The sequence below is a fragment of the Drosophila miranda genome, chromosome 4 (assembly GCF_003369915.1).
Source record: "Drosophila miranda strain MSH22 chromosome 4, D.miranda_PacBio2.1, whole genome shotgun sequence".
NCBI classification, from domain to species: Eukaryota; Metazoa; Arthropoda; class Insecta; order Diptera; family Drosophilidae; genus Drosophila; species Drosophila miranda.
Window position 1 is genome coordinate 29121167 of NC_046677.1, and position 21525 is coordinate 29142691.

General features: G+C 41.8%; 1 protein-coding gene and 1 non-coding gene across 6 annotated transcripts in view; both read left to right on the plus strand.

Moving 5' to 3' along the window:
- The window catches only part of LOC108163519, a 47146-nt gene that overhangs the window by 20456 nt on the left and 5165 nt on the right, over positions 1-21525 (plus strand). For 4 of the 5 annotated variants that reach the window (XM_017298862.2, XM_017298863.2, XM_017298865.2 and 1 more), the window contains 2 exons: positions 20371-21132; positions 21193-21515. In XM_017298862.2, the coding sequence (XP_017154351.1) occupies positions 20388-21132; positions 21193-21515 (1068 nt within the window). In that variant the 5' untranslated portion in view covers positions 20371-20387. Of the gene's footprint in view, positions 1-19842; positions 19952-20370; positions 21133-21192; positions 21516-21525 lie in introns of those variants that run through there. The other variant, XM_017298861.2, reaches the window with a different exon arrangement.
- On the plus strand, positions 10467-10538 carry Trnaw-cca. Its single transcript has one exon. It is a non-coding gene; the product is annotated as a tRNA-Trp (tRNA).

Below are 21525 nucleotides of genomic sequence, written 5' to 3' on the forward strand. Positions count from 1 at the left end.
AAATTCAGGAATTGTTTAATTCAAGGCAGAAAATTCAATAAATAAATAAATAAATAAAGTGTACCTTACACAATGGTCTTAAATGGTTCAACAGAAAGAATACTCCCTTTTTGTTGACACAATTTTCAGAGCTCTTCGGGGATTATTTAAAGCTGTTTCTCCTTTTTGTTTTAACCCAATCATAATCTTATTTTTCCCATTGTTTGCTTACGCACTTTGATGGCAAGCCAAAGGGATCTGGGACTTTATATATACATATTAAATTAGGACTGCAGAAAGCCACTCGTACTTTTTTGAAGACACGTTTTTGTTATTGTTAAATATGGAATAATAAATGTCTCACACAGAACTATAACATCTTTTGTTCGATTTAATGGAGTAAGTAATGGAAATAATAGGTAAATAATTTCCCTTGACACCCCAAATTAACAAGTCCATCAGGGTTGTTCCTGTAAGCTCATGATAGTTCCACTTAGTGGAACTTATCACCTTTAATATTCGACTGCATTCAATGGACTTGCAAGTCTTGCTTAGCCTAGGAGAATATTCCCCTTAAGTGCAGCGATATTTTATCTATATCTATGTATATATGGAAAAAAAAACCACATACAAATACACACCAAGCAACCCCACAAATGCATATGAATATATAAAGATAATGCTCCCCAAAGTATGCAATGAAAAATTGCACCGAAAATTATAGCGCAGAAATCAAAGGCAGCGCCAATCGAGCAGAAAGCCACATAATAGACGATGAGAAGCTATGCCATTGTTTGGGTGCAAGTGGCTGTAGCTAAGGGGGCACATGTGTGTGTGAGCAGCAAATCAAATTAAGTTATCAGATAACCGTGTAAACTCTGCCAAGCAATTGCGGATGAGAGTGGGGAGGAGAGGCGTATGCTTTTGCCTTGATATTTTTTGGCACACCGACACAGAAAAAACACACAAACATACTCTGACGCAAACACACATACATGTATCAATGAATGGCAACATGAAAAGAAATTGCAGCAAAAAATAAAGCGACCCAAAAAAGAACGACCTGCAAAAAAAAGTCCAGTGAAAGCTGCAAAGCAATCAGCCATAGTTGTGTGTCTGAGTGTGGGTTTCTGCCTGTGTGTTTGTGAGTCTGTGTGTCAGTATGTGTGTATAATCGTAGCATAGCTGACATCCGCAAATCGATATAACTGCGTTAAGGCCCCATCCACCAGATGCGGTTTATGGTACATATATTCGTAGGCCTTGTTTCCACTCCTCAAAAATATCATGGAAATTTATGCTGATTTTCTTTATTTTAATCAAATTTATATTAAATTATACCGAAATTGCACATAAATAACATTCTTTGAAAATTATTTTTTTTTAATATGCTTTTATCAAAAATGGTAAATTTTTAGGTTAATATATTAAAGAATATCATCTTTTCCGCTCCAAGATATTCTTCGTTATACAAAAATTAAAAAAAAAACAATTTATTTAGAAAATCATATCTCACATAAATTGTATTATTAAGGTGAATTAATAGCCTTAAAATTTATATTTTTGCCTTTAACCTAGACAAAAGAAAAACTAGTGTTTTTTCAGGAATAAAATTGTAATTTTAATTGTGAAACTTCATATGAGTTGTATCATTATTCCTTTTGTGAAAAACTTCTTCTTTGCATCTTAGTTCATCATCCGATCATCAACTATGTTCTTCGTTCATTCAACTACGAGTTCCTTTACCTAAACATACTGATGTTGCTATATCCACTAGATATAAATTTAAAGAAATAAAGAAAGTGACTTGGAATTTAATTTGAAATTTTATTCTTCATGAGTGGACCAAAAATGTGCTTGAGCAAACAATCTGTAAGAACCAGGATTCTGTTAGTCGCAAAGCGAAAGTAAAATCGTGTAAAAACTTTTAATATTTACGTAGCTTGTTCGCTTTTCAGCAAAGTTTTCCCAGCAGACTCAGTCCAGTGGATAAAGGGTGTAAACGCCCCCGTTATGCCCGCCCCATAATGCATTTATGCACGCCAATGCCTGTCTGAGTGCGCTTTTCCTCTTTTTTTCGCTCACCTGCGACAATGACACACCCGCACCTTTACCCAAACCCACACCCACTGGCACAGGTGTCCGCTGCCTTGATTGCCAAAGTGTCAAAGGTTTTCCCTCCTCTATTTTTTTCTGCTTTTTTGACTCGTCGAAGGCCGCGGGAAATGCGTTTATCCAAAACGGGAAATGTCACCAAATGGCTGGCAAATGGAAAAAACTAACAAAAAAACAAGAAAAAAGGAAGGAAGGCAGTTTTGGGGGCCGAAGGTTTTAATACCCTTGCAAATTTATTTTTTAAATGATACGGTCATCTGGATTTTGTGCAAAGTTGTCTTTTAAACTGAATGACTAGTTTTTATAGAAACAGAGAGAAGCTCGTCTGTTCATGGCTAATGGGAAAGCAGTTTCTTCCTGCTTTCTTTCAATTGCAAAAATCTGCTCAATGCCATGAGAACCACTTCCAGGGTATACATAGAACAACGGAAAATGGAGAAAATCAAGGTTGGGCCGTGTGCCAAATCGCCTGAAAGTGCACAACAACAGCTTCGAGGGCCGGGCAGGACAATGGCAAAAGGCGCACATCTTAATGTCAACAGCAGCGTGCCCTGCTCAACTTAATGATACTCATCATTATCTGTGGGAGAGAGGTGATGGTGGGATGGAGATGGCGACTTCTTATCTTTGATTGTGTCACACACATTCATTAAGGCACGCGCACGCACACGACACCATTCTTCATGCCACACACAAAGCTACTACAGGAAGATTACGTATACGTTTGCTGATTGGCTGACTGGCTGTCCTCAAGTGTTTGTGTCGCTGCGTGTCTTAATGTGGCAAGCGTCTTGGTCTTGGTTTCGGTTCGTTTCGGACTCAGTACCTTGGCTCAATGCTAAGTGACGAAAATATATCGCAATGAACGGCAACAGCCTTCACATTTTCCACGCTGTGTACACCAGCTGGAGTGTATCTGTGAGCTCGTGTATCTGAGTGTGCGTGTGTGTGTGTGTGCACTTAAATCTGTTCTTGTTTCAAGTATGCACGGAGCACATTTTAGCAACGTCTTCGGGTTTATTTTAAGTGACGCTTACACGGCCCGACATCCTTGCTGGGCGTGCCCCATGGTACGTACAAATATCCCCCTTTTTAGAGCCCAACTTGTTGCTTTAGTTTGTGCTCAACTTTGCTCTCAATGAATTTCATAGTTTCGCCCTCGCCTTCGACAATTCGCCCAACGCCTGTCTGAAATTTTCTGCGTGCTTGTCCTTGCTTATATAAAATCAGGATTCCTCTTCTATTTTCTCTTGTTGCCTGTTGCTGTATAGCTGGATAGCAGCCTTTCCTGGTCTTGGTCTTGGCCCTTATTCAGTTGTTTGCAGTCGAGTGGGCCTCTAAATATTTAACAAGCGCAATTATTGAGTTCGCTATCCCAGCGCTAAGTTTCGTATTAATTCTGAAAATGTCTAATATTATGCAAAATTCTCTTTCTGTTGCAAGCCGTTGAAAACTTTTTGTTGCAATTCTACGTAAATGGTCGCCTCGCTCAAACACCCAGCGGACATTAGTTGTCGCAAAAGACGGGACGAGTTCTCGGCACTTCCAAGCAAATGCAAGGAAACTCCTGCAAAGAATGCAACGAGAGAAAGTGTACTTTCTTTTCCGTTCTTGATCAAAATTAAATTTTAATTTTGTAAATATATTTGGGAATGACGAAAGTATGTAAACTAAAAGTAAAGTGAGAATTTAACGATATAAACGAGTGTAAGATGTACACTCCAATAGCGTTGTTCCACTACAATTCAGGCCAGATATAAAAATCTTATGGGAAAATCATGCTGCGTGAGCGAGAGGTATTTATGCTCTTGTATTTTTATTATCGAGTTAGTGGCTGCACATTCCCTTAATTCAATTACTTATACATATAAGATTGCATGTCATGATCAGCTTAGCCAAGTCCCGCCACCGTCCGGGCGGACCCTTCTTGCCCACGCAAAATCCAAAATGTGTTGTTTGATGATATTTATTCGGTTAATGTTGTGTATACATGTTTAGTCGCTTATTACAGGTGAATACGATTGGGCGCTTTTCCTACTCGGCTGCTTTATCCCACATATTAGGTATGTTTAAAATTCTGCGAATCTGTTTAGTACTTTTACCCCTAAACATATTAGCAACTTTTATCCAACATGTTTCGTACAGAGGCTCGATGTTCAAATAATGGCTCCCTATCATTAATTTGTACAGGGTTTCTTGGTTCAATTTCAAAAAGTTCTTATCCCACTCTGGGATGGTAAATTGCTTAGCAGTCACCACTTTCTCCATATCCTCGTCTTTGTGGTGCTCGGCCCAGGTCAGCACCATTTCCAGAATAGTCGAATCCACCTTGGGGAGCAGACAAATCTCATCGGGGCCAAGATTCTTTAGTATATGGCCAACCGTTTTCATGGTCTTGGCGATTTTAATGTCCGTACAGAAGATTTTTCCGTCCGAAGATTGCAGTTTTACGATAGTCGACATATTTCGTTATTAATTTTCTGAAAAAAACCCAAAATGCAATGCCAATTAGCACAAAATTCGACAAAAACGCGCAACACATATGCAGATTTTTCGCCTCCCACAGACACATTCACAGAAAAACACGTGCTGCATATGCCCGATTGAAAAAAGGTAGAAATATGTGCGAACGTATGTATGTGGAAGAGTCTTCAATTGCAGACTTTGGCAGATGTTAATCTATTGTTCTTTTTGTTATATTTGCATGTAATAATGCAATTTTCACTTACTTTTTACGTTTTTTTAGTTGAATTCAATTCCGACGGCGCCAAAAGATAGCAGAAACTTTGCAAGAGAAGGCCTATTCGATACGTGTTTAATCGAAGGTGACTATCGATGATTTAACCTACCATCGACCTATTCAATAAGGGTATTCCTTGTTATTGTACTCTGGGTCATCGCCACATATTTTATTCGAAAGCATATGTGGGCAAAGATTAAGTGTTTCTGCCCGTAAACTGTGGATAAATCGCGGTCTATTGAGGGTATTTTTTTGTTGTTGCTCAAGCAAGTGCATCAAGCATTCGTACACGTATATAAAAGCCCATGAATCATGCTGTGATATTTTCGCAAATCAGATCTTTCGGTGATTCCCAGACATGCCTTATTTCCGATCGCTTTATTAGCCACATTGCTTCCAACAGCTGATCGACGGAATCACTTGTGAAATATTGCCTAAAAAAATATACAAAATCGTATTATTTTAAATTCTGCCTCACGTCTGGTAGATGCCATCAAATATATGTACATACATTATGAAAAATCTTCAAAGGGTGAACATTTTGATAGGAATTCATGCTCTAAAAAAAACTAAAGAATTTTGCAGGTATATTTTGATAAACCTACAAAGCTTTCTTTATAAGCAAAAGCTGCAAATTCTTCGAAAGATTTTTTATGCCGATCAATAAATAAACAAACGCAAAGACAAGACCCACGTTTCGAACAGACTTCCGAGTATACACACGTATTACGTTTATATAATAAGTCATATACATATGTATGTACATACACATAGGAATTTGTATCCAATTAACACGCCATTGACTGATTAATGGATATGCCCAATATACTCAAAGCACACATCCGTGGAGACGGGTACAGCCAAGTGCTTTCACACCTGCTTCAACACCGACTGTTAAATATTTACCGATGATATTTTGAATAGTCGCCATGCGATTTTATGAGATTCAATAGCGATTGAACATAGTTTACCCCACCAAAGTGAATCCCTATCAAAGTGGCTCGACCCCTGATTGACCCCTGAACCCAGAGAATCCTGCCCCGTAACCAGCGACATCAATTTTCACCCGTAGTGTCAATCAGTCCAGTGCTCTCCATCTCCATCCATTCAGTTTAGCGTCCGCGCGTAACCTCAAACAAACACGTCAAGCCAATCGACCCTGCCTCCTACAACAGCCACTTTTGCCTTCCAATTTCTCCTCCCACGCCCACTCTTTCCCCCCACATTCGCTTCGCACACTTTGTCTCTCCCGCCCTGGAAAGCCCTGCTGTCAGCGAGGTTTGGGGCAGTGATTCTGTTTGCTGTGAGGTAACTTTTGCCCAGGGGTCGGTTGCCAGGGCCTGGTTTTGCCAATAGCTGCAAAAGTGTACCGCAAACTGCCAGGGTATTTGCTGGGCATAAGGGCCTATGGGGCAATCGAATTAAGAAGTAGCCTATGGGCAAAGGGAAGCTAGAGTGTAATGGGTATTGGTATATATGTAAGGGGTGAAAGCTGTAAAGGAACAATCAGCGTGCAACTCTAGTATAGATCAAGGTATTACTCAGGTATTTTCAAAGTCGTTTCCCATTCTTTTTTAGTGGCTGCCATTACCAGGCACCAGCAACGTGCCAATTAATCATATTAATTTGTTGCCATTCGCTGGTAAGTTTCGGTATCGATTTTCGGGTTGCCCAATCTTTTATGGGTTTGGGATCAGGTGGTGGCCCCTGGAATTGTGCACCCACAAAATTTATGCAAATTTATGCTGGCTAGAACTGGACACGGCCTTGTGGCCTTGGGGCTGGGGGCACAAAAAGGGCCCTGGATTGGGACCCGTAGCCCGTGGCCTGTGGCTCGTGTCCCGCAGTCGACAAAAGCAAACATAATTTCAACTATTTTATGGCCAGCTCGACAAAAATTATGTTAAGCGGCATTGGGGGGGTGGGGGCTTTGGAGTAACCAAGCCAAATCGACAGTAAAAGCAACGGAAACAAGAATGGTAACAACATCATCATCATGGCCAGAAACAACAAGCACAATGAAAGCGGTTAAAAAATCTAATTAGCTGCTTCAATGGCGAATTTTAATTAAATAAGTTTGTGCAACTGCCGTTCTCCTTGCTGCTGATGTTGATGCTGCAGAGTTAATTAAAAAAAATAAATGTTGACACTTGCACACACATGCACATACCTACGCGACTGAGTGCACGTGTGAGTGTAAGGAAGTAAGTGAAGGATAAAATTGTGAAAACACCCTGTGGTGTTAAACATTTAAGTGTAACCTACATATCATGTCTTATCTGTTGTTATGGCAACCTTGATTAGGTTCCAAATCGTTGGCCAAGCTGTTAATCAACATTTATTGTCACAGTTAATCAAGCAAAAGCCCTATAAAACCTTCCCATCACTATGAGTGTGTGTCCTTAAGTGTGGTATATAAATAGCCTACCATAAATCTCGGTTCGTTTCGATTCGATAAAAATTTTCCTGGTACTAGGGTGGATTTTGAGTGCTCTAGTAAGTGTGGGTGAAAAAAGCAGGGCCCTTTAGTTGCCACGTGGAAAAATATTATTTTGTATGAATTTAATTCAAGAAATTTGATCTTTTTAATGATATTAAATTATGGCAAACACAATTAATTGCAATTTTCATCAATTAAATGTATAAGTTTAAGCATTTAAGGTTTATTAAGATTAAATTTAAGGTTTCTGATTGTTTATTTATACAATAAATAAAACAATTAAATGATAATCATATTATCTTATTACTCCCCTCATGCCTATGATCCATACTAGTTTCCATCATCCTTAAATGATTTCGAACTTGCCAACATCCCTAAACTTTTCGCACTTCAAAGGTCCTGGCAGCCTGGAAGCCGCTTTAAAGTTTAAGCCCATATATTTACATATGGAATGACAAACCGGAACTAACTAACTAGCTCCTTGCTCTTAACTTCATTTGCGTAGTTCCCCATGCAAAGAGGAGCTTTGTGGATATTTCCTAGGGTCCTCGCTCATCCGCATTTCGTTGTCACGCTCTGTGGGTCCTGCGTCTCGTCCCGAACCGAACCAAACCGAACCCAACCTCGAACGTTGTGGATGTGGAAAGCAACTTGTGTTGCGTTTCCCTTAAACGAATTAAGTAGAGCTTATGCTGGGTCCCAGCAGCACGAGCAGTACGAGCAGTAACTACTTAACTGCTGCCAAGCAAAAAGCAAAAAAAGTTGGCAAGCAGCCATTAACTTGGGGGATTTTATGTGAGCTTTTTGTGTGAGTTTTGCATGATTTCTGCTCCTGTTCCAAGATGATTCCCAGTCTGTTCTCCTATCCCTCTTTGGTCCTGTGCTTCTCCTGCTCACTTATTAATGAGTACAGTCCCACATACCATGCCCAGACACTGACACAGGGGCAAACAAAGGCAGATTTTACTTCCACTTTCACTTCCACTTCTTTTTCCCATTCCAAAGAGTACTCTCAACATTTGCACATTGCGCCATTTGATGCTCCACGTGGAGCTGCGACGCCTACGCAGTTATCTGAGCGCCTGGCTGCCAATTTCGTGTGATTCCCACATACAAACATCAGCCATACACAGGATACACAAACACACACGCAGAGAAGCCGAGCCATGCACGCACGCGAACAGAACACACGAACATGCAGAAACAGAGGCCCAGGGAAAGGACGAAACGAGAGAGAAAAAACTTTTTGCGGCTGAAATTAAAAAAAACAAACCAGAAAGGAAGGTCGAATCTTTGCAGGACGAATCTTTTGATACCCTATCTGATAGATTGAGCTCTCTGATGTATGTAGATTATGGTATACCGGTCAAATGCAGGATCTTAATTCGTGTGGTAGGTACAAATATGATGCAAGAATCCGATTTGAATGAAACTGCTATTGAATCACTACTTCTGAAATTTCAGAAAATGGCAAAAGCCTATGATGTTTGTTCCAAACCACTGCTCAAAATCACCAAGCCCTCTGCATACAAAGGTCATAAGAAGCGCCAAGGGTAAAGCGAATCCCTCGCTTTTTATTTGGTTTCAGTCCAAGACCAGCCTCCTTTTTCCCTCGCATTTTCCACTGAAATTTTCAAATGTGCAACTGTTGAGTATTTATTAGTGTGCGCCCTATAAGCCTGAATAGCACTGTGTGTGTGGGGGAAGGGGGATTGTGGTGAGCTGGGTTCCATCTGGTGGCGGACCTCAGACTCGTGTGGCGCCCTGGGGGATTCACGCTTGCATACAATTATAGCCGAATGTATTCAAGTGCGCCATGAAAAGTTTTGGGGCCAAACTAATCAAGAACCTATAAATAGTATTTCCCTGGTTATCATTCATTGAGGTGTTTTCTCTGGTATTTCTGATATAAAATGGAATCATATAAATGGCGCTTGTTCTCCATCAGTAGAGGGCAATGTATTTTCCGCTTTATGTGTTCCATAAATTGGCGAGCAAATTAAATATTCAGAAGGGGAATGGTTTTCATCTGTTTCATCTTTGAATGGATGGAAATGGAATAATGAAAGATTCATTTGATGTGTGTTGAGATAATGAATACTATGAAATGACTATTTTGTCAAAGGACCATTCACCATGACTAGAGTAGAGTAATCATTATTATATATGCTTAAACAGTAACTGTAGTACTTACTGCTCGTATAAACATTTCAATCATCCACTTGTGCTCTTTCTGAAGTATCGCAACTTCAATTAATTTGCTTCTGTGACAACAATTTGGAATGGTTAGCTTAATACAGACATTATACTGAGTACAAACAACAATATTTGTCTGACATCCATGCGGTTTTTGTGAATATAGTTAAATATAGTATTTGCTTTGTTTGTTTCGGTTCCTCTTCTTCGACTAATGGCAAAAATGACAAACGACTGGCTGACAGAATCAATTTCAGTCAGCTTTTGGCATAGGAAAAAACCATTTATTGACACATTTGGCTTTCTTTGGGATAATATTTCATATTTTCAAATATGATTTGTCATTAGCTATATGAATTGATGCTCTAGCGATCGCTTCTACTTATGTATCTACGATGTGATATTGGTTTCTGAAAAACCATTCTTTATCAATTCTGTATGACTTTACTGTGTTCCAATCTTAACTTATTTCCTTACAAGCAAGCTATCATTATTATTCTTATAAAATATTCTTAAATCGTTCGTACCACATAGTCCGAATTTACTGTACTGGCATTTAAAGTTATCCAAAGACCTGTTCAGTGAACCATTCGATTTTCTATTGCCATAGCGTGTTGGGGGCGATCTACTCGTGACTACACTTTTCTGCAAACCCGTTTCAATGTTGCACTTAAATAATAGCAACGAAGCGGGTTTCTACATTCATCTAATCTCTTTCAAATGCGATTTCCACAACGCCTTATGTCAGTACATACTATATGTACAAAAAGCAACAAATACAAATACTAATTGAAAGATATAAACTGAACAGTACTTTGGAAAGAGAGGGAGAGAGAAAGATAGAGTGAGAGAGAACAGTACGGAATGCAGTGACGTAGCATCGAGCGCATTATTTAGTGGGATATTATTTTTAGGCACGCGAATAGCAACAACAAGCATTCATCGAGCACTGGATTGGGGCCTTAGGTTTGTGTGGCAGGCATCGTGACTTATGTGGACTCCGTGGCGCAATGGTAGCGCGTCTGACTCCAGATCAGAAGGTTGCGTGTTCAAATCACGTCGGGGTCAACTTTAGAAGCATTATTTTTTGGCTTTTCTTTTATTTTTGTTTGTTTTTCTTTTGTGCTTATCTTTATTATTTTGAATTGGGATTAATTACGGGGAAGTAGCAAAATTAGCTTTTTAAGGGGTCAGTGCTTTTCTCATGGCATACTTGACGAAATCATAAAAAAACGTAGGCTTAACTTTTACGATAACGTTCTTGTGAATTCATATCAATTTTGGGATATTTTGGGAACTGTACTGTAAGTATTCCAAGGAAAAATAACAAATGTATGTAATTGAAGTCTTTGAATATTCCTTGAAGAAGCTTCTTTTGGGTCTCTGAAATGGATATACATACATATACTAGTACGTACATATGTCCAACCCATTCAAATCAATTAATTCATATATAAATCAAATCAATATCACTAATTACAGATTCCATTTACACATGACCTATCTGCTCTACGTTTCCGACTCATCTGTGAGACCCACTCGTATGAATGAAGAGGACCCTTTCAGTTTGTTTTGTGACTCTGAATCTTTTCAAATCAGAGTTAAATGACGCTTTTTGCTGTGGACAGGGCCGAATGGGGTGGTGGGGAAGGGGGGATGGGCCCTTGCTTAGAGTCATTTTGTCAATTAACTAGAAAAAAGCCAAAGAGCGAGAATCACTTAAAGTATTCAATTACAAAATGTAAAACAAGGCAAAAAGAAGAGACGGATAGAATAGAATTGTGTATGGAATGGGAAATGGAAAAACGGGAGCAACAAAAACCAACAAAGCGAATGGCTAAGTGAAATGAAATGAAATAAAATTGCGGGACAAAAAAGAAAGAAAACACCGTGCCAGCTGACGCCAGCAACAAAAACAACAACGACAAGGACAGGGACAGACGACGACGACAGAGGTCGGAAATAGCGTGAAACAAGAAGGAAACACTGAAATGGGGATCGAAGCATTTGATACCCTGATCCTCACTCTGCGGAAAGGGAAAATTCACTGGAAGTGAACATTGGAAAAACAAACACTTAAGAGTTTGGAAATCAGATGCAGATCCTGCGTGTAACTCGTTTGCTTATCAAAATCATCATACCCTCTGCCAGGGTATAAGAAGTGCAGCACGAACAGCTGACAACAGGTGGCCCTGGCAGCACTGTCGCTCTTTCTTTCTCTACCTCTTCCTCTCCCTCCTTCGGTTCTTTCGCTCTTCCCCTCCCACTCTTCCCTGTTCCAGGCATATGTTCCAGTGGCTGTCAGCGTCCGCTAGCTGGCGTCTGTTGGTATTCTGCTCCTGCAATGTATTTTGCCTCTCTTTTTGTATTCCCTCTCATACCTTTCCCTCTCTCTGTCTCTGTCTATATATATATAGAGGTGTCTCCTTCTGGCCTTAGAATAAATATACAGTGTGCGCCACCAGCCACCATTCCGCTCAGCCTCCCGCAGCCTTGCTCTACAAATAATTGTTTTTTCGGCGAGTCAGCCGCGAAGCACGGTGCACGTTTTTTCATTCCTTTCTGTTGCAAATAAAGCCCGAGTTGTTGCCGCAGTTTAAACTTTTTTCGTCGTGATTTCAGCAGTTGCGGAAGAAGCAGCACAACAGCATCTGTGCCATGAGCAAACAGGTCTCGTGAATAGATTACAATGGGAGAAACTGGCAATCTAACGAACAAATACACGATTCCCAAGGACGGGCGTTCTCTCTAAGAAGAGATCCAATACTTGGCAGGCCAATATCCTGGATAGCCGCACTTAGACATTAACTAGACATTGCTGTAGTTGTAGTTGAAACGCATTGCATCAAAGAAAGAACCGTTTGGGGTATGGAAAGGTGTTCCGAAGAAATATGACTTCGCCACCCACTGTGCAGACAGGAAGAGGCAGTTGTTAACTCTGATTTAATGGCAATGTTGCAGCGAGTGGCTGCAGCAGCGAACTACCTGAAGCGGTGTGCTCGACCATAGTTACCCGTCCTGCCGTAACTTCCATTCGGCGTGCCATCCTTCTCCACTATCTACCATCCCATTCAAGCCGAACCCCAGCCCCTCTGCAACCCTTTGGCTATAGCTCGCTGTGTCTGTCGCTCCGGCGGAATAGAAGTGGCTACGTGCTGTGTTTGCGGCTCTCAAGATCCGGATGCCTGCTGGCTGCTCGGATGCTGCTCCTGCATCTACGTGCTGCGGTCCTTGTTGTGGGCTTTTAATGGGTTAATGGAGGCAGCTGCTGCCCTTGCAACTGTTGCAAGCTGCAAGCTCGGTGGCAAGAGCCATTGGCATTATGATAAATACACATTTGGGCAGCAGCATCAGCTCCAGCCTCAGCTCCAGCTCCAGCTTGGGCGAATGGATTTTTAAATTACTTGTCGGGGGCTCTTCGGTTCCACCAAATTAAAGTTTTAGATGGGAAAATAGGGTCTGGTCCCTTCTGGCTATTGAATCAAAGCACATTTCCATTTCCGGACAGCAATTTGCTCAATTGTGGGCAAAAGTTTGCAGTCGTTTGCATAAAATGCTCGTAAGTTGTAAGTTGCAAGTTGTCAGTGTCACAGGCGGAGGAGGCGGGCCAGGAGGACAGGGACCAGCAGCTGTAGTAGGACAAAAAAAGTTGCAAGCCCACAGAAAATGTGAGGTGTCTGATGCAGATGCAGACAATGTGCAATCTGTGTGCCAGGTACAGGCACATGTCACCAGCACACTGCCACTTCCATGCATACAGACCCAAGGCGGCATGTCAACGGCAGTTGCATGAGGAAGAGCAAGAGCAACAATGGGGAAAGACCATGGGAGTGAAAAAACTGTGAATGCAGCCCGCCCTCGCTAAAAAATGGGTGTGTACGGAGGGCGGTACGTGCTACTGCTGCTGGGCGGGGGCGTGGCAGCACGGAACTTTAATGGTGTCAGTGTAATTGTTAACTCAAGCGACGTTTATTTCCTGCGTGTCTGCCTCTGTCCGTGTGTGTGTGTATGTGGGTGGGTGCTTGGAAAACCATTGCATACTTTGTGGCGCTTTCATTATATCTTCTTTGCTTGGCACTTTAACGCCGCTGTAAAGGATACAGATGGGCATATACTATATACTAAAACACAAGTCAAGTGTCGCCAGAGCAGTAAAGAGAGAGTTAAGTGAGACAGAGCGAGAGAAAGAGACAGTATGAGAGCGATACTTAATGTCATCTGTTCTGGCGTTGAAGTAAATTACGTATACGCCATGTGTGTGTCTGCAATTCTTTATTACACCCCGGCAGGTGGGTATTACGATTTTCAGAATATTTTTTCAACGTAGTGAAGGAAGGATATGTTTTCTTGATCTGTTTGAACAGATAAAGTCTTTAACAGCATAAACTCTTCTGTTTCAGATTGAGATATTTGTGTACATAGCTCAGCTATAAAGAATAACTATATCTTAAGGCAAAAATTGAAACGCTGCATCTGCATGGGTATCACAGCATTCGACTCCCAAAGCCAGCCCTTCTTTAATGTTTTATACTAGAAATAAACTTCACCACTGAACAAAATTAACTGAAGCGAGCTGCTGCTCGACTTCACCATTTAATTAACACTCGACGACACGACTCCCCGTCACACACATGTCACAACAACAGCTGAGCCCCCCACCATAACCATTTGTCAATCTTTGTGTCAAAATGAAATGTCCAAAATGGAATGTCCGGAATGCTGTTGTTGCTGATGCCGATGTCCCATAAACAGGATAACAGAGTCGTTATAAATTTGTCTAGACTTCTTTGTCCAGTCCAGGACAGAGGACAGAGGACAGAGGACATCAACGGGACTTCTGGACAGCCTGAGCCAGTGACAGAACAGACATTACGAGCATTGTCCATGTCCACGGCCATGCTCCTTATTTGCTCGTGCGGGAACTGCAAAGAATTGGGTGGCGAGCCATTTGTCTGGCTGCCACATAAAAATTGTTTTAAATTAGTTGTTAATTTAACTACTTCGCAGGCCCCAGTGGCCAGAGCCAGAGCCAGAGCCAGCTGCTCGACCGGCGTTCTTTTTCACAGCATTCGGAATGGCAATAGCAAAAGCTTAATGGTTTTTTTTTATAGAGCCATGAGGAAGTTTAGGTCGAGACTGGGATAATCATTAGCCACTAAATGTGAATGCTATTTTATGGATGCTTTGGGCACTTAAGTCCATAGACTAATGATGGGTTTTTATCGAGTGCAAAAAGTACAACGGGATATAAATTAATCATCAAGTAATTTCTGGTATTTCTTTGTATTGCTGGATATCTAATCGTATCTTAGAATACAAATCTATGATTGCTCAGTTACCTCAGCTCCAATAGAACCCTTTGGAATGAATTCCTATGGAATTTCTTAAATTGTGTTTACTGGAATTTTAATCACCTTTAGTCCAGATATCATCATTCTGTATGGGATTAACTTTCTATTACACCTTTAATCCGTTTCATGGTTGTTTATTTCTCAACATCCTGGCAGTCGAGGCAGTCTTTAATCTGCCCCTAAGCCCATTGTTTCAGCAATTGAATCCACACAAAGCCTCACAGGTTTTGTTTGAATTTTGACTACAAATTGACTTCATTAGCCAAACCGAATGCTTTCCCATTTGATTTATAGGCAGGCCACAAACACAGATGCATAGGTATATGTACACATAAACAGAGCTCCGCACAGACATTCGTCGAATATTATCTGTGGTCTTCCGAGTGATTAAGCAATAAATATACAAGTTGACAGTAAATTATTAACGTACAAAATGGAAAAAGAGAGATCCAGGGAGTCAGAAAGTCACAAAGTCGGAGGAAAATGGTTCAGAAGTCACTCCAGCAGCAGCTTAGAGACGGGAGCGTGGCCCTCGAGGCCATCTTCCAGTCAGTTATCGTTATATCCATAGGGCCTTGGCGATTTTTACTGAGGCCAGGCACGTAGTCCTGGTAAATATTTGAGCAAATATTAAAAGTAGAACAAATTCAAAACGTGACACATTTAAGGGCAAGCAATCGAATTTCTGCCATGGCAGGAGGGATTTGGATTGGGAATTCCTGATGCGTGGCTGTTTGTCAAAAAAATTGACTTTAAGTGCATATGTCAGTGCTCCAGTGAGTGGCAATAACCTAAATGCAATTCAAAAGTCATTTCGGTTTCCAACAAACATTCGCCAGCGACACAAAAACGTTGAAGGCGAGCCGTGGCCCGTGGGCGGGCTCACATGGATTCAGGCTCATGTCTGTGCCTGGGTCTGTATTGGGGTCTGAGTTGGAATCATAAACGTAAAACGCTTAGCCCTAAAGACAAAAAGAACATATATATGCTCTTATATCTACAGGGGTATTGGGGGCAGGCCGAAGGAAGAGGCAGCCAACAATGCCCCCAAATGAAACAACAAGAAAAGAAGACTATCTGCGAAGTCGAACCTTTTGATACCCTTAAAGATTGATCGCTCTTGCTGTGGCCTCGGAAAAAAAAACAGTTTTTCGCTCAAAAAATTGATTTTCGATAGATCGACATATATATTGTCGATCTGTTCATCTATATTTTACAGTAACAGCCAGTTGGGGCTCGTAGATGCAAAAATCCCGTCAAAATCCTCGTACCTTTTATTGATCATTCAAAAAAGGAGAAGCAGAAGGCTCAGCAGACGGTGGAGGATTAGGAGTAAGAGGTGGGAAGGGAAGGGAAGAGGGAGAAAAAACATGGCCGTAACAATAAAAGCACAACAATAAGCAGTAACAACGAGGACACCCATTGCCGTGCAGTGCCCCATACAGTGGAGACACAGACACTGGAGCGGATGTGGCAGGCAGCAGCAGCCTCGTGGCCATGGCGCTGCCAAGTGTAGCAGATTAACGGAATGTTTGTTAAATGGCGCACGGGACGGGCCCAAGCTCTGTGGCAAGATGGTATGTAGGTATTGTAGGCACTTGTAGGTGTGGCTGGGGCATGCCATAATGCTCATAATTTGGCTGGCTCTGCTGTGGCATTGCGTCCCTGCCTCAAACCATAGACAAAGCAGACACTAATAAGCCTGGTAGACTCTTAAAATCCAGCTTGCAAGCTTCTGGTAGCCTCTCTTTGGAGGCTCCTTAAATTGCAGGTCAGAATTTTCAATTCTGCGGCTTAGTCAACATTTTAGCTAATTAAAAAGAAGCTCGAAGCCAGGGAAGAAGCTGAAAGATAAATACAAAATGTAAATCGAATCAAAAAAAGGCCACAAATTTTTGCTGCTGAATATTTTCATTTGCCTAATGCTTCTATAAGCCGCTTAGGTGGTTATGTCTCTGTGTCTGTGTCTGTGTCTCTTTCTGTATTTTGTGTCTGGGTGTGTGGGCGGCATACTTGAGATGCTTAGGAGATGGTGCGTGTGGGAGAGATGACAATCCTGGCCAGTTAAATAGGGAATATGAGCTGTGAATATATTATTTGATTGTGATAGAAAGTTGTCGTATTCTAAGAAAACAATAATGAAAAACAATGATTAAAAACTATTTAAAAAAAAACTATTCTTTAATTCGAAAACCCCAGGAGCAGCCCTTAGGCTGAATCCGCGCTGAAATAAGTATATCCCATTAAACTCGAAACTTTCAATACAAATTGATTTTCATATGCCCTTGTTTCTATTCAAATCAGCTGCTGTGTATTTATTTCTGTACGCCTCAATCCACACGAATGGTTTCCTTTGTTGAGGCAGAGAGGCAAGGAAAGAGCCGCAGCTCAAAGCAAAACTCAATTTTATGTGGGGGCAAAATGTGCAACACACAGCCAGACAAAGACATTGTTGTGCGAGGGAGTACTACGTGTATGTGTATATAAACATAATCTATATATAAAAGTACGGATATACACGTACAAGTATATTTATATACAATTTCAATTGATTTGCCGTCAATTTCATTTGCCAAAGTTTGGTGAATATGCGCTCAAAGGCACAAAAAATATGACAGTAACAACAAATGCCAGATTCTCGTACAAGTATGTATATAGGGCAGACATGCCGTGGGCATGATGAATTATTATACTCTCCATCCATCCATCCTTCCATATCTCATACACATTACGCATACGCACCGTATACATGAATTCAAGTCCACGCCGAGCCGAGTCGAGGCCGCCTGTCAGCATGTTTGTCCGTTTGTCCGTTGTACATTGTCTAACCACCATCATTCATCATTCGTGCAACAGAGAAATGAGCAACAAGCAACACATTGTACCCATTGTTGTTGTCTGGTTAGTTTGGTTACCCATTTTCCGCTCATTTTCCCCAGTACGGGTATGTCTCCCTGTTCCGACATCGATATGGCGTTGATACAACGCACACACATTCATCGCGCGGACTTTGTTAATGTACTCTATGTATATATTTCTTTTTTTTGTCAGATACATATCTATCTGCATTGTATACTCGTATACCGAAAGCGACCCTCAGGCAATTATCCGTTCAGTTTGGTGCCTGGCTAAGCCCCAATCCCCAAATGTGCTAATCCATCAATACAGCTCAACTGTAGCTTCAACACTCTGTCTTTCTTTTTTTTTTTGCGGCATGTACATATACGAGTTGTTGCCTCAATTTTCCGTACATCGAAGGCCAGTGAATGCTCAACGAAAGCTGCAACTTATTAGAAGTATTCAATAACTTTGTTCCCTCGCGATGGAAAGCTTTTCTCCTTTCGTTTTCGTTTTCGTTTGTTCATTTTGCAATTTTTGAATGTAATTTCATTTCTTTCTTGATGATTGGATATAAATTGAATGTGTGGAAGAACATGAAAGTAAATATTGAATGAACATAAGGAATATGGAAATACATCTATTATACATTTATGGAAATATTTAAAAATAAATTATAAGTATTGTTTGACCCTCTGAAAAACTAATTCAATTTGTCTTATCAAATGGACTGGTGCTGTTTAAACCTTGAATTAAGTAGAACAAAAGTAGACCAAACAAAATGGTCAGCCATTAGGAGAACTCAAATGTATAATTGCCAGGTAAAAGTTTTCGGCGGCAACTGTGAGACCATTAAAAATCACTTCAAACTGCTTCGACTGCAAATTTTATTTTACATTTTTTCTCATTATGTGCAAGGAAGTTGGACACGAATTATGGCCAATGTATACCAGCCATTAAAACTTTTTTGTTTGCCAGACAACGATGAACAGAGAAAGAGAGAGAGAAGTATCAACAGACAAAGAGATAGGAAAATAAAGTGTATGAAAAGAAATGGAAAAGCGGAATAAGCCAAGGTAGGAGCTTGAGGTGGAAAACGAGTGTTTGACCAAAACTTTTACAATAATCATTTTGGCTCTGACTGACTGGCCATGTCCTTGGCAGAAATTCAAGCAAGCATTTCCCGAACATGGTCCAAATGTACATACATATAACTATGTAAAACATAAAACAACAAAAATGTGGAACGAGACCAAGAGATGGATAGAATTGTGTGGGAGAAAAGAACAACTGAGATAGAAAAATCAGCAGAGCGAAGCTCCACAAATGCGCGACTTTCAATACAAAAAGAACAATTATGTGCGAAGAGGAGAGTGGGGAAGGGGGCGAGTCCTGGCCAACTAGCTGCCAATGACAATGGCAAATGTATGTACATATGTACATGAAACGGCAACAGGCAACTGTAAGTCGTTCAAAGTCGTTCTGAATTATTGAGCGTCCAACTTGTTCAAAAAATCCAAGGATATCGCTGTACCTTAACCTGTACCTGAATTCTCTTGGGAAAACCTTGCGAATAGTACGAATGGCAAAAGAATACCGGCATCTAAAAAGTTTAGGTAGAAACTGTCCAAAAGAAGGTAAGATGACATGATGAAAGAAGAAAGGAAACTGGGAGTGAAAGCTGAAAATGAGAAAGGAGAGGATGGTACACTCCTAAACTCTCGCCTATATAGCATATTCGTGTATATATGTATGTATATGCCTTAATTTACTCATTTTTAGCGAAATGTTAAAAATTTACCAAGCTATTTCGCAAAGCGAATGCTACATAGAGCGTGGGGCAAGAGGAAAATGGAAAGGTGCAGAAAAAGAGGAGACGTCGACTGGGTAAACAAGGGGAATGGGTGGGATGGGGTGGAGAGAAAAGCTGAAAACAATTAAAAACTTTGAGGCGCTGGCGAAGAATGCGCCAAGAAATGTGGATGAGTTTATGGCGTTTTAATTGCTGTGGGCGTGAAAGGGAGGGCGGGAGTGCGTGACGAAAAACAAGAATGAGGGCTGGAAGATGGAAGATGGACGGAAGTCATTAGGGCATGGAAAATAGGAGGCGAAGTGAGAAGTGTTGGGGATTGAAAGAATATATTGTTTCCTCCATAAATGTCGTTCAAATATGATTTTATTGGATTTCTGTTTATCATACATTAAAATCAATTGCTTTCATTCGATTACGATACGAATGTAGCGCACGGGTGGCGCCTCGAAGTAGAAGTGGCATGATCCTACACGATCCCAGTGAGTCTTGTAGAAAGAAACTACCACGAAGTACACACCATTACAACCAGTCACTAAAATAAAGTCGATTACATAAACGCTGCTCAGATCGAAGACACTATCATCTCGGGTTTCTTTGAAACGGAGCGTAAAATGTTTCCAGGAGTGCACGGTAGGGCAGATTCTTTCCAGTTGTCATTTTCACCAGATCATAGACAGTCTTAAGTGGGAGACGTACTACTAGACGCCCACACCGAAGCCGAAGACGATGTCGTCGATAATCTTTTCCTTAGTAGAGCTTGCGGACAACGACGACGTTTTGTTTTCCTGGCTGCTTTAAACGTATTCTTAATATAGTAGTATTGGTGATTTAGATTTAATACAATTGATCAAATTACAAACTAATACTAATTCTTTTGTTGACTCTTTATCGATTGCAGAAAATGTTTCAATAGAGATGGCAAAACTTTCACGACGTGCCTCGTCGTCTGCAGCAACGCCATCAACAGCAAAAACAGCAACAGACACTGCAACAGCACCACCTCCTCCTCATCCTAGTCATGCCACAGGCTTGCCTCAACGCATCACCCGCCGTGCCACCAGCAACCATAACAACAACAACAGCAGGCCCCGAGCGGCAGCACTCATTGATACCAGCGCCGATGTCCTACAGGAGACTCCATCGCCATCACCGACACCGCCGACGCACACCAACAGCAACAACAACACTGCCACACGAAATGAAAGCACCGCTGCACCTGCACCCGCCCACAACACGGCCACGCCCTACATGCCACTGCTGCCTCCGGGCGAGCGAAATCTGACCGACGCCGAGAATGCCGCTGAGCGAGCAAGGATCCGGGAGGAGTTCTTCGCCACCTACGACGTGATGACCGGCGTGAGGATCGCGGCCACGCTGGGCGGTTTCTTTGGCCTAATGGTGTTTCTCATCGTGTGGAAGAGTCGGAGCAGCAGCAACGAGACCCTGAAAGTGCTGAAGGACCCCAAGATGGCGGCAGTGGCCTCCTTGTGCATGCAAGAGGAGGAGGAGCGCGAAATCCAAGAGGCCATTGTAGCAACGGGGATGTCCATATACCCGGATGAGTACGATGCCATGGTGTACCGCCGCCAGCGGATGCTCTCCTTGGGCAATGTGAGTGCCCCGCCATTGCTGAACCGAGGCTATCGTTGTGGATCAGTGGGTAGGTTCATCAAGGGATTTCTTACAATCTACGAATCTAAATCCTCCTGCTTTTTTTTAGGTGGCGTGGGTGCTGGTGTCCCCATGGGCTATAGCTATCTCCTGGAGCCACCGCGACGCTTCTCCTACTCGGCCATGTCCGCCGGCGGCGGTCCGCCCGGTCCCATAGGACGTCGCAAGAGCGGCTCGGAATCCTCGCGCATCTTCAGCAACTATCCCATGGGCGGCAGTTTTGGCACCGACGACTACTTTGTCGAGACCGAGGACGAGCTGGAGCACGAGGAGTACATGCAGAGGGATGCTCGCGACGAGCCGGAACACCTACATCATCAGCGCACAGATTCCACGCGCAGCAAGCAGGGTTTTCTGTCCGTACCCATGGCGGTGAGTAAAC